Below are 14668 nucleotides of genomic sequence, written 5' to 3'. Positions count from 1 at the left end.
TAGTACTGTTGGTGCAAAGAAACCTTACAATTTGCTCCTTCTTTGTTTATCTATTTCTAGAAAAATACCATTGTCTCTGTGAGGATCCTAAAACACAACAAACCAGACTTAATACAAAAATTTCCACCTTTCTCTTTTCCTTCATCATTCTCTTCTCCTGTTGGAATGATATTCCACCCACGAAGCCATTTTCTGTATGCTTACGGTAATCAGGTATGTATAGATTAAACTTTACACTCTAGTATAGATGTAAATTCTTCACTTACTCTATGCTGAATGGATACACATTAAGAATGGAGTTGTTCTGATGGTCAGGGAGGTGTAAAGCCTAATGAAGAGAGAATGAGAAGAAAGGAATTGGTGACAGTGAATACAAGCAAATCTTTTGCAAAGTTTTGCTGAAAAGTGGAACAGGGAAATGTGACAGTATTTGAAAAAGGAAAGGTCAAAAGAAGAGTTTTTTTTTTAAGATAGAAGGAATTATGGTGTGTGCTTCCAGGAATTATTTGGTAGAGATGGAAAAATTAATGATGCAGGAAAGAGAACAAACTGCTGGCGAGACATTTCTGAAGAGGTGAGAGGAGATAATCTATATGAACTAGTGAAGAGATTGATCTCAGCACAAACAATAGTAAGTGGAGGGAGGAAGGGTTTTGGGGTTCAAAAGCAGTTAGGTGGGGAGCTATGGTAATGGAGGATGTGGGAATTTATCTTTTATTTTCTCACACACAAAAAAATCAAAATTATTTATGAGTGATGATGGAGGAGAAATGTAGAGGGGAGGGGATTTGAGGAAAGAGACAACAGAATTAAATAGTTGCCTAGGAGGATGGGCAACCTAATTTTACAACTTAAGGAACTAAAAAAAGAAGAGCCACAAACTGAAAGCTAACAAAAGGAAGGATATAATAAAGAATAGAGGAAAGATAAATGTAATAGGGAATAGAAGAAAGCAGTTAAATTAAGACCTGGTTTGTTGACAAAACTTAACTAGATAAACTAAGAAAAAGAAGATTCGTCTAAAAATTGAAAGAGGGGATGTTACAACTGATGCCACAGAAACAAAGAGGATATGAGAATATTATGAATAGTTTTGTATGCTAACAAACTGGATAACCTAGAACAAATGGGCAAATTCCCAGAAACACACAACCTACTAATTCTTAAATCATGAAAAATAAATCTGAGCAGACCAATAACTAGTTAGGAAATTGAATCGGTAATCAAACCTCCCAACAAAGAAAAGTCCAAGGCCATATGGCTTCATTGGTGAATTGGTCAAATTTTAAAGAAGAATTAATACTAAACCTCTTCAAACTCTTGCCAAAGGGAAGAAAAAAAAATGAAGAGGAATGAATATTTTCAGGGTCATTTTTTAAGACCACCATTAACCTGATATCAAAGTCAGATAAGAATACTACAAGAAAACTATAAATCAAATCCCTAGACAACATTGATATAAAAATTCTCAACAAAATACTAGGAAACTGAATTCAGCAATGGAATTAAAAAGATTATACATACTACGACCAAGTGGAATTTGTTCCTGTAACACAGAGATGGTTAAACATATGAAAATTGAACAGTGTAATATACCACATTAACAGAATGAAGGGGGAAAATAATCACAACATCATCTCAGTTGATACAAAAGAGCATTTGATAAAATTCAACATACTTTCATGATAAAAACATGTAGTAGACTAGAAATAGAAGAAAACCACCTAAACATGATAAAAACCTCATACAAGAAACACACAATGAACGTTATACTCAACAGTGAAAGACTTACAGCTTTTCCTCTAAGGTAAGCAAGGAATAAGGCAAGGAAGCACACTCTCACCACTTCTATTCAGTATAGTACTAGAAGTTCTGACCAGAGCTATTAGACAAGAAAAACAAATTTTAAAGTATCTGCATATAAAAAGAAGAAGCAAAATTATCTGTGTTCACAGGTGATATGATCTTCTATGTAGAAAACTCTGAAGATACTGCAAAAAACAAACAAACAAAAAAACCTGTTAGAGGAATTCAGCAAAAAGTCATTTTAATATGGATAAGCATTTACCCATTTTAATATGGGTAAGCACTCTCCTCCATACAGCAATTCATCTAACACTTCATCATTTTATGAACAAGGAGGACCCAGTTGAGAGATAATGAAATAACTTTGTTCTTTTATGCATCTTTTATAAAACTGAAGATTGCCACATGCACTGTTGCGCAAACTCTAGGAAGGGAATCGAGGGCTGACCAAGTACATAAGGAGCCTTTACACTTGTGTGTGTGTGAGGGGGGATGAATGCATGATGGATGTGGGAGTATGCTTATGCTGCATGACTTTCTTATGTAGGAAGATTAGGTAATTGCTGACTGTTACATGGCAGCTCTTTAGTGAGGTATTGTCTTTCTATTCCCTTAGGTATGGCTTTCAATTGATGGCGGCAACACCTTTGATTTAATAGCTGACTTTCATGATGATATCATAAAGAATACTTACCATAGTTTTTATACTTCAGATATTACGCTTGTTTCCCAAAGTGGAAAGGTTTACTTGACAAAGGCAGGTGAGGAATTCACTTTTACTGGTATAAGCACTACCTGTGAGCCAAGGGTTAGAAGATGTATTTTTAAATCTGCCATATTAATGAACTGACCCTAAGGTCTCAGACATATTAGGGGTTTTAGATGGATTTTTTAAATGTTTTATAGTAATAAAAATAAACATAACAAAATTTAACATCTTAACCATTCTAAGTATACAGTTCAGTGGTATTAGATACGTGCTCAGTCACTTCACTGTGTCCAATTCTTTGCAACCCTATGGACTTACCCTCCAGGCTCCTCTGTCCATGGGATTCTCCAGGCAAGAATACTGGAGTGGGTTGCGATGCCCTCCTCTAGGAGATCTTCCTGACCCGGGAATCGAAGCTGCATCTCTTACGTCTCTTGCATTGGCAGGTGGGTTCTTTACCACAAGCACCACCTGGGAAGGCCTCAGTGCTGCTGCTGCTGCTGCTGCTAAGTCGCTTCAGTCGTGTCCGACTCTGTGCGACCCCATAGACGGCAGCCCACCAGGCTCCCCCGTCCCTGGGATTCTCCAGGCAAGAACACTGGAGTGGGTTGCCATTTCCTTCTCCAATGCATGAAAGTGAAGAGTGAAAGTGAAGTCGCACAGTCGTGTCTGACTCTTCGCAACCCCATGGATTGCAGCCCACCAGGCTCCTCCATCCATGGGATTTTCCAAGCAAGAGTACTGGAGTGGGGTGCCATTGCCTTCTCCGTCAGTGGTGTTAAATACATGCAAATATTCTGCAACCATCACCAACATCCATCTCCTTAACTCTCTTCATCTTAAAACTTTATACCTTTTGAAAATAAATCCCCACACCCCTCTTCCCCACAGCTTCTCACAACTACCATTCTATTTTTTGTTTCTATGATTTTGATTACTCTGGTGCCTCATATAAGTGGAATCATACAGTATATGTCCTTTTGTGACTAGATTATTTGTGACTAGATTATTTCACATAGCATAATGGCCTTAAGCTTCATACATATAATAGCTTGCATCATGGTTTTCTTCATGATTAAGGCTGAATAATAATTGTACTGTATAGATGACATTTAGCTTGTCCATTTGTCCATCAGTGGACACTTGGGTTGCTTCTGTGTTTATCTATTGTGAATAGTGTTGCTACGAACACAGGTATACAGATACATCTTTACGACCTGCTTTTAATTCTTTTGGGTATATACTCAGAAGTGGCATTTCAGAATCATATGATAATTTTACTTTTAACTTTTTGAGGATCTGCAATACTATTTTACACAGCACTGTAATATTTTACATTCTGATTTCCAGTGTAAAATGGTTCCAGTTTCTCCATAACATTGCCAACACTTGTTATTTTCTGGTCTTTTGATAGCAATCTTCCTTCTTGGTGTGAAGAGGTTGTTGTTATTGTTGATCAGTCACTAGTCAGGTCAACTATTTGTGACCACATGGACTGTAGCATTCCAGGCTTCCCAGTCCATCACTAACTCCTGGACCTTGCTAAAACTCATGTCCACTGAGTCAGTGATGCCATCCAACCATCTTATCCTCTGTTGTCCCCTTCTCCTGCCTTCAATCTTTCCCAGCCTCAGGGTCTTTTCCAATGAGTTGGTTCTTGGCATCAGGTGGCCAGAGTATGAGAGCTTCAGCTTTAGCATCAGTCCTTCCAATGAATACTCAGGACTGATTTCCTTTAGGATTGAGTGGTTTAACTTCCTTGCTGTCCAAGGGACTCTCAAGAGTCTTCTCCAACACCACAGTTCAAAAGCATCAGTTCTTTGGTGCTCAACTTTCTTTATGGTCCAACTCTCACATCTGTACATGACTACTGGAAAAACTATAGCTTTGACTAGACGGACCTTTATTGGCAAAGCAATGTCTCTGCTTTTTAATACGCTGTCTAAGTTGGTCATAGCTTTTCTTCCAAGGAGCAAGTGTCTTTTAATTTCATGGATGCAGTACCATCTGCAGTGATTTTGGAGCCCCCAAAAATAAAGTCTGTCACTGTTTCCATTGTTTCCCCATCTATTTGCCATAAAGTGATGGGATCGAATACCATAATCTTTGTTTTCTGAGTGTTGAGTTTTAAGCCAGCTTTTCCACGCTCCTCTTTCACTTTCATCAAGAGGCTAAAGGAACTAAAGTTCCTTTTCACTTTCTGCCATAAGGGTGGTGTCATCTGCATAACTGAAGTTATTAATATTTCTTCCCAGAATCTTGATTCCAGCTTGTGCTTCATCCAGCCCAGCGTTTCTCATGATGTACTCTGCATATAAGTTTAATAAGCAGGGTGACAATATATAGCTTTGTCGTACTCTTTTCCCTGGTTTTTTGAACCAGTCAGTTGTTCAATGTCCGGTTCTAGCAATTGCTTCTTGACAGACATACAGGTCTCTTGGGAGACAGATAATGTATCTGGCATTCCGATCTTTTTCAGAATCTTCCACAGTTTTTTGTGATCCACACAGTCAAAGTCTTTAATGGAGTCAATGAAGCTGAAATAGATGTTTTTCTGGAACTCTCTTGCTTTTTCTATGACCCAGTAAATGTTGGCAATTTGATCTCTGGTTCCTCTGCCTTTTCTAAATCCAGCTATACATCTGAGAGTTCTCAGTTCACATGCTGTTGAAGCCTAGCTTGAAGGATTTGACCATAACTTTACTAGCATGTTGGAAAAGGCAATGGCACCCTACTCCAGTACTCTTGCCTGGAAAATCCCATGGACGGAGGAGCCTGGTGGGCTGCAGTCCATGGGGTCGCTAAGAGTCGGACACGACTGAGCGACTTCACTTTCACTTTTCACTTTCATGCATTGGAGAAAGAAATGGCAACCCACTCGAGTGTTCTTGCCTGGAGAATCCCAGGGACGAAGGAGCCTAGTGGGCTGCCATCTATGGGGTCGCACAGGGTCGGACACGACTGAAGCGACTTAGCAGCAGCAGTAGCAGTTACTAGCATGTGAAAGGAAAGCAATTGTGCGGTAGTTTGAGCATTCTTTGGCATTGCCTTTCTTTGAGATTGGAATGAAAACTGACCATTTTCCAGTTCTGTGGCCACTGCTGAGTTTTCCAAATTTGCTGACATATTGAGTGCAGCACTTTAACAGCATTATCGTTTTGGATTTTAAATATTTCTGCTGGAATTCCATTATGCCCACTAGCTTTGCTGTAGTAATACTTTCTAAGACCCACTTGACTTTGCACTCCAGGATGTCTGGCTCTAGGTGAGTGACCACACCATCACAATTATCCAGGTCTTTAAGACCATTTTTGTATAGTTCTTCTATGTATTCTAGCCATCTCATCTTAATATCTTCTGCTTCTGCTAGGTCCATACCATTTCTGTCCTTTATTGTGCCCATCCTTGCACGAAATGATCCCTCAGTGTCTCTAATTTTCTTGAAGAGATTTCTAGTCATTCCCATTGTATTGCATTCCTCTATTATTTGCATTGCTCATTTAAGAAGGCCTTCTTATCTCTCCTTGCTATTCTCTGGAGCTCTGTGTTTATTTGGTTTTATCTTTCCTTTTCTCCCTTGCCTTTCTCTTCTTTTCTTGGCTCTTTGTAAAGCCTCCTCAGACAACCACTTACCTTCTTGCATTTCTTTTTCTTTGGGATGACTTTGGTCACTGCCTCCTGTACAATGTTGTTGTTGTTCAGTTGCTCAGTGGTGTCCAACTGTTTGTGACCCCATGGACTGCAGCATGCTAGGCTTCCCTGTCCTGCACCATCTCCTGGAGTTTACTCAACCTCATATTCATTGAGTTGGTGATGCCATACAACCATCTCATCCTCTCATCCCTTCTCCTCCTGCCTTCAATCTTTCCCAGCATCTGGGTCTTTTCCAGTGAGTCAGTTCTTTGCATCAGGTGGCCAAAGTATTGAAGCTTGAGCCTCAGCATCAGTCCTTCCAGTGAATATCAGTCTTGATTTCCTTTAGGATTGACTAGTTTATCTCCTTGCTGTCCAAGGGACACTCAAGAGTCTTCTCCAACATCACAGTTTAAAAGCATCAATTTTTTGGTGCTCAGCTTTCTTTATAGTCCAACTCTCACGTCCATACATGACCACTGGAAAAACCATAGCTTTGACTAGGTGGACCTTTGTTGAGAAAGTAATGTCTCTGCTTTTCAATATGTTGTCTAGGTTGGTCATAACTTTTCTTCCAAGAAGCATGCGTCTTTTAATTTCATGGCTGCAGTCACTATCTGCAGTGATTTTGGAGCCCAAGAAAATAAAGTCTGTCACTGTTTCCACTATTTCCCCATCTATTTGTCATGAAGTGATGGGACTGGATACCATGATCTTCGTTTTTTGAAAGTTGAGTTTTAAGCCAGCTTTTTCACTGTCCTCTTTCACCTTCATCAAGAGGCTCTTTAGTTCTTCTCCCATAAGGGTGATGTCATCTGCATATCTGAGGTTATTGACATTTCTCCCGGCAATCTTGATTCCAACTTGTGCTTCATCTAGCCCAGGATTTTGCATGATGTACTCTGCATATAAGTTGAATAGGCAGGGTGACAATATACAGCCTTGACATACTCCTTTCCCAATTTGGAACCAGTCTGTTGTTCCATGTCCAGTTCTAACTTGCTTCTTGACCCACATACAGATTTCTCAGGAGGCAGATAAGGTGGTCTGGTATTCTGATCTCTTGAAGAATTTTCCACTGTTGTGATCCACACAATCAAAGGCTTTGGCGTAGTCAATAAAGTAGAAGTAGACGTTTTTCTGGAACTGTCTTGCTGTTTCGATGATCCTGTGGATATTGATGATTTGATCTCTGGTTCTTCTGCCTTTTTTAAATCCACCTTGAACATCTGGAAGTTCACAGTTCACATACTGTTGAAGCCTGGCTTAGAGAATTTTGAGCATTACTTTACTAGCATGTGAGATGAGTGCAATTGTGCAGTAGTTTGAACATTCTTTGGCATTGCCTTTCTTTGGGATTGGAATGAAAACTGACCTTTTCCAGTCCTGTGGCCACTGCTGAGTTTTCCAAATTTGCTGGCATATTGAGTGCAGCACTTTCACAGCATCATCTTTTAGGATTTGAAATAGCTCACCTGGAATTCCATCACCTCCACTAGCTTTGTTCATAAAGATGCTTCCTAAGGCCCACTTGACTTCACATTCCAGGGTGTCTGGCTCTAGGTGAGTGATCAAGCCATCGTGGTTATCTGGGTCATGTTGTTGCCACCTCTTAATATCTTCTGCTTCTGTTAGGTCCATACCATTTCTGTCCTTTATTGTGCCCATCTTTGCATGAAATGTTCCCTTGGTGTCTCTAATTTTCTTGAAGAGATCTCTAGTCTTTCCCATTCTATTGTTTTCCTTTATTTCATTGCATTGATCATTGATCAATCACATTGATCAGTTGCATTATATACACTGGGAAATCAAAAAAATTCATGTGACTCACTTTATTGCAATATTTGCTTTATTAGAAACAAAGTTGCAGCATCTCCAAGATATTCCTGTTCATCTCCGTGACTTATTCATTTTATAATTGAAATTTTGTAGTCTTTGATTCCCTTCACTCAGTTACTCCTTTTTTTTAATTTTTAAAAAATGCATTTATTTTTAATTGAAGGATAATTACTTTACAGTATTGTGGTGGTTTCTGTCATACATCAACGTGAATCAGCCATAGGTATACATCTGTCCCCTGACTCTTGAACCTCCCTACCACCTCCTGTCCCAGCCCACCTCTCTAGGGTTTTTACGGAGCCCCAGTTTGCGTTCCCTGAGTCGTACAGCAAATTCCGATTGACTATCTATTTTACAGATGGTAGTGTATTTGGTTCCGTGTTACTCTCTCCATTCATCCCACTCTCTCCTTCCTCCCCCCACCACTGTGACCACAAGTCTGTTCTCTATGTCTGCGGTCTCCATTGCTGCCCTGCAAGTAGGGTCATCAGTACCATCTTTCTAGATTCCATATATATACGTTAATATTTGTTTTTCTCTTTGTGACTTACTTCACTCCATATAATAGGCTCTTGTTTCTTCCTTATTTTTAATGTAAATATTTATAGTAACAAATTACTCCCATAGTACCACTTTCACTTCGTCCCATAAGTTTTGGCATTTTGTAGTTTCATTTTCATTTGCCTCTAAGTATTTTACAGTTTCCCTTGTGATTTATTCTTTGGTAGTTGCTAGTTTTAATGTGCTTTATTTAGTTCCCACAATTTTGGAATTTTACAGTTTCTTTGTTAATGATTTTTAACATCATCTCCTTGTGGTCAGAGGAGATACTTTATGTGATACTGACTTTTTTATAGGTTCAACATATAAATGAGGTCCTATAGTACTTTCTCTGACTTATTTCATTTAGCATAATGCCCTCAAGTTTCCTCCATTGTTGCATATGGCAGGGTTTCCTTCTTTTTAGTGGCCAAATAATATTCTTTTGTGTATATGTACCACATTTTCTTTATCGATTCATCTGTTGGTGAACATTGAGGTTGTTTCCATATTTCAGTTATTCTGAACAATGCTTTAATGAAAATGGGGATGTAACTATCTATTCAAGATAGTGATTTCATTTCCTTTGGATATATACCCAAAAGTTGAATTGCTGGATCATATGGTATTTTCAGTCTTAATTTTTTATGGTGTCTTCACACTGTTTTTCACAGTGGCTGCACCAATTTACATTCCCACCAAGAGTGTACAAGTGTTCTCTTTTCTCTAAATCTTAACTATCACTTTTTATCTTTAGTCTTTTTGATAATAACTGAGATGTCTAGTCTTTAATATCTGGTTCTAAAAATGGATAAGGGGGAGAAATTAAGGAGTAAATAAGGGTTGGAAAAGCCCAGGCCCTTTAAATTACCTGGAAGTCATTTCAGCCAGGGGAGAGTGAGACTTGCAACACTGAGAGATGTGCAAAAAGAATGGCCACCCTCCTTTTTTCTGCACTTGTGTGATAAGAAGCCACAATCAGCAAACAGAACACAGATCCGCAATATTTGGAGGACAAAGTTCTTTTTGCCCTCTCTGGTTCCTGTAAGCTGTGTGCAACTGCCCCAGAAACACATGTATAACTGTTTGCCATGAGACTGAAAATGGAGGATGGGTAACTTCTTCTGTGTTAAGAGCTGAAATTAACCACAATTTACTATCCAAGTCTTCCTCTGAAAGTTGCAAGCCTTCAATAGACTCCAGAGTTCCCAAAGAGTTACATCAGATAGAATCTTCCAGTGCAATTCTTGTCCATGTGGGGAGAGAGATTCCTAGTGCAACCTACTCTACCGTCTTCCCAGAATCCTCTGGCAGGGATGGGGTGGTGGTGGTAGATTTTTAGGATCTACAAAAGTAGGATCCTGTGAACAACCCTAAAGCAGGGAACTCTGAAACATGCTTTATTCTCATTTATTAATGTCACTCTACCCAAAGACGATTAATACTAACAGCTCCCACACGCTGAGCTACTGCAGTTGTATTCAGAATGTTACAAGTATCATCTCATTTAATATTCACCACAACCAAGGTGACATGGGTAGTGTTAGTTACTTTTACAGATTAAATTGATATCCACAGCTTGTAAGAGGTAGAGTTGGGTAAATGATATATGGCTCTCCCTTTACTTGGTTTGGCAATCAGAAGCCTGCTAGAAACAGCACAAGTAGCTCCAATACTTCGGCCTGATGTGAAGAGCTGACTCTTTGGAAAAGATCTTGATGCTAGGAAAGATTGAAGGAAATAAGAGAAGGCAACAGAGGGTGAGATGGTCAGATGGCATCACTGACTCACTGAAAATGAGTTTGAGCAAATTCAGAGAAATAATGAAGGACAGGGAAACCTAGATGTTCATGGGGTCACAAAGAGTCAGATGCAACTTAGCAACTGAACAGCAACAGATTGAAATTCAAAGGGATGAGCCTTTCAGTGCAACAAACAAGAAAGAGAGTCAGAGAATGGATCCAGGGGAACAGTCAAATAGAGAATAAACACATATTAGAAACAAGTCAAAATAGACTAAGCAAGATTACTTTGGAAATAGAAAATAACCAACACTTAAGAAAACTAAACTAACTTGACAATATAAACTATTAAAAATCATAGGTATAAACTATAGAAACATGTCTACATATAGAATGAATAAGTAAGTAGAATCTCAGATGACAAATATTGATGCTAAAGATCGAGAACTTATAAGTGGTGGGGATTTTCTGTGATGAACAAAGGTGGTGGTTCCGTATTTCTCTTCCTGGCACATTGTAGCTCTGTAATATGAATGAATGAATCAATACTGAAAATAGTAAGAATAAAGGAAACCAAAATTGATAAGACATTAAATTTTTAGCTGAAAGCAAAACCAATAAAGAAAGCAAAAACACTTATGGATTATTTGAAGTAGAAAATGTAAATCAATGTTAAAGGCACAAAAGAATCAAGCCAACCTTGGTTTTTTCTCTGCTGCAACAAATAACATCACATATTCTTTTAAAGAACCTTTGGAGAAAAAGGTTACCTAAGAATCTGGAGCCAGTTCAACCAAAGTGGCTCACTGGTAAACACTCAGCCTGCCAAAGCAGGAAACGCAGGAGACGCAGGTGTGATCCCTGGGTCAGGAAGATCTCCTGTGGAGGAAATGGCAACCGAGTCCAGTACACTTGCCTGGAAAATCCCATGGACAGAGGAGCCTGGCGGACTACAGTCCATGGTGTCACAAAGAGTCTGACACGGCTGACCAACTGTTCATGCACAACAAGTTGTTCATATGCAAAACCAACAGAAGAATGTTATAAACGTATTTCATCAAATATGAGCTTTATTGAGTATAAGATACACCTGGTTCTATTCACAGAAAGAAAGGAATAACTCTTCCAGTTAAACTTTAACACAGTGTTTTAATAATGATCATGGGTGATGCATGGATTATGCTGACGTTATTTCCCCAGCTTAGTGTGTGATAAGGCAATAATTTCATGTGTATCTTCACAGTAAAACATGTAAATTTATCTACTTATAGGCTTCTTTCCTCTTAGGTCATATAAAATAGTTGGTGAATGTTCTACAAGAAAATGCGGTGGTGTGGTAATTCTTTAGTGCCATTTGCTTTTTTTGATGAATATAGGCCGTGCTTTGTTTTCCTCTCTTGCTGAACCCACAGTAATTTTGTTTCAATACCAAATTATAATGTAATATTTTAAAGCATTTTAAGCAGCATTATAACTCAACATGTATTATACCAATGATCCAGGGAAGTAATGACAATATAAAGAACGGAGACAATATTGATATAGCCCCCATAGCTAACTGACTACTATGGCATCAGTGCCACCTAGTGGACGATGATTATAAAACATCAATTATAAAATGTTCATTTCCAAGATGTTAAAATATGAAAAAAGTCTATCTTATGTTTATAGATGGAATACGGCATATTGAACCTTAGTAATTGTAATGGTTAATTTCATGTGTCAACTTGACTGAGCCAGTGAAAGTCGCTCAGTCATGTCCCACTCTTCTGACCGCCCACCAGGCACCTCTGTCCATGGAATGAATTCTCCAGGCAAGAACACTGGAGTGGGTTGCCATGCTCTCCTCCAGGGGATCCTCCCAACCCATGGATCGAACCCAGGTCTCCCACATTGCAGGCAGATTCTTTACCATCTGAGCTACCAGTTCAGTTCAATTCACTCAGTCGTGTCCGACTCTTTGCAACCCCAGGAACCGCAGCACGCCAGGCCTCCCTGTCCATCACCAACTCCTGGAGTCCACCCAAACCCGTGTCCATTGAGTCAGTGATACCATCCAACCATTTCATCCCCCCTCGTCCCCTTCTCCTCCTGCCCTCAATCTTTCCCAGCATCAAGGTCTTTTCAAATGAGTCAGCTCTTCCTACCAGGTGGCCAAAGCATTGGAGTTTCAGCTTCAACATCAGTCCTTCCAATGAACACCCAGGACTGATCTCCTTTAGGATGGACTGGTTGGATCTCCTTGCAGTCTAAGGGACTCTCAAGAGTCTTCTCTAACACCACAGTTCAAAAGCATCAATTCTTTGGCACTCAGCTTTCTTTATAGTCCAACTCTCACATCCATATATGACTACTGGAAAAACCAAAACCTTGATTAGACGGACCTTTGTTGACAAAGTAATGTCTCTGCTTTTAAATATGCTATTTAGGTTGGTCATAACTTTCCTTCCAAGGAGTAAGAGTCTTTTAATTTCATGGCTGCAGTCACCATCTGATTTTGGAGCCCAGAAAAATAAAGTTTGCCACTGTTTCCCCATCTATTTGCCATGAAGTGATGAGACCAGATGCCATGATCTTTGTTTTCTGAATGTTGAGCTTTAAGCCAACTTTTTCACTCTCCACTTTCACTTTCATCAAGGGGCTCTTTAGTTCTTCTTCACTTTCTGCCATAAGGATGGTGTCATCTGCATATCTGAGGTTATTGATATTTCTCCCAGCAATCTTGATTCCAGGTGTGTTTCTTCCAGCCCAGCATTTCTCATGATGTACTCTGCATAGAAGTTAAATAAGCAGGGTGACAATATACAGCCTTGACGTACTCCTTTTCCTATTTGGAACCCATCTGTTGTTCCATGTCCAGTTCTAACTGTTGCTTCCTGACCTGCATACAGGTTTCTCAAGAAACCTGCCGGTCAGGTGGTCTGGTATTCCCATCTCTTTCAGAATTTTCCACAGTTTATTGTGATCCACACAGTCAAAGGCTTTGGCATAGTCAAGAAAGCAGAAATAGATGTTTTTCTGGAACTCTCTTGTTTTTTCCATGATCCAGCAGATGTTGGCAATTTGATCTCTGGTTCCTCTGCCTTGTCTAAAACCAGCTTGAACATCTGGAAGTTCATGGTTCATGTATTGCTGAAGCCTGGCTTGGAGAATTTTAAGCATCACTTTACTAGCATGTGAGATGAGTGCAATTGTGCAGTAGTTTGAACATTCTTTGGCATTGCGTTTCTTTGGGATTGGAATGAAGACTGACCTTTTCCAGTCCTGTGGCCACTGCTGAGTTTTCCAAATTTGCTGGCGTATTGAGTGCAGCACTTTCACGGCATCATCTTTCAGGATTTGAAATAGCTCAACTGGAATTCCGTCACCTCCACTAGCTTTGTTCGTAGTGATGTTTCCTAAGTCCCACTTGACTTCACATTCCAGGGTGTCTGGCTCTAGGTGAGTGATCACAGCATCATGATTCCAAGGGGTGCCCATAGTAAACATATTTCTGCACGTGTCTGTGTGGCTGTTTCTGGACCAGATTAACATTTGAATTTATAGACTGCCCTGCCCAGTATGGGTGGGTATCATCCAGTCTGTTGAAGACCTAAATAGAACAAAAAGGTGGAGGAGAGAGGAATTCACCCCTTCTGCTTCTTGTTGCACCTGCTCAAGTTGGGACGTTTGTTTTCTGCTCTCCCACCCAACAACCCAGTTCTCAGGCCTTTGGGCTCCAATTAGGAGTCACACCACCAACTGTCCTGGTGCTTGCACTTCTTCTCTACCTTGCAGACAGCAGATCATAGAACTTCTCAGCCTCCATAATTGCATGAGGTAATTCCTCATAAATTTCTTAATAACTAAATGTATATATTGGCTTGTCCAGGGTGATTCTGGTGAGAGAGGCTGGGTTTTATACATGTACCCCTCGAGGCTAAAGTCAGTAGGATTTCCTGATGGATTTGATACAGGGTGTGACAGAAAGAGAGGTGTTAAGAATGGCACCATGGTTTCTGGACTGAGCAGCAGGAATAATGCAGTTCCCTTATTGGAGATGAGGAGGACTTCCCTAGTGGCTCAGATGGTAAAGAATCTTCCCGCAATGCGAGAGACCATTGTTTTATCTCTGGATTGAGAAGATCTGCAGAGAAGGGAATGGCTACCCACTCCAGTATTCTTGCTGGAGAGGAACCTGGTGAGCTACAGTCCATGGGGTCACAAACAGACACGACTGGGTGAGTAACAAGGCTGAACATGGAGGAAGTTTGTGTGAGGGTTAGGAGTGTAGTATGGGATCATTTCCGTGGGAGATACATGGCTGACATGCATATGGAGATGTCATTAGACAGTTATAGATAAGTCTAGCATTCAGGAAAGAGTGAGATGGGAGGTTTCAATTTGGGAATCATCCACA

At 39.9% G+C, this 14668-nt stretch overlaps 1 protein-coding gene across 1 annotated transcript in view; it reads left to right on the top strand.

Annotated features, from left to right (window-relative positions):
* The window catches only part of CATSPERB (cation channel sperm associated auxiliary subunit beta), a 123622-nt gene that overhangs the window by 60227 nt on the left and 48727 nt on the right, over window positions 1-14668 (top strand). Inside the window, 2 exon segments of the mRNA XM_061394167.1 lie at window positions 61-213; window positions 2423-2567. Coding sequence (XP_061250151.1) covers window positions 61-213; window positions 2423-2567 — 298 coding nt within the window.

The sequence above is a fragment of the Bos javanicus genome, chromosome 21 (assembly GCF_032452875.1).
Source record: "Bos javanicus breed banteng chromosome 21, ARS-OSU_banteng_1.0, whole genome shotgun sequence".
NCBI lineage: Eukaryota > Metazoa > Chordata > Mammalia > Artiodactyla > Bovidae > Bos > Bos javanicus.
This window is presented reverse-complemented; position numbering and strand designations above follow the sequence as displayed.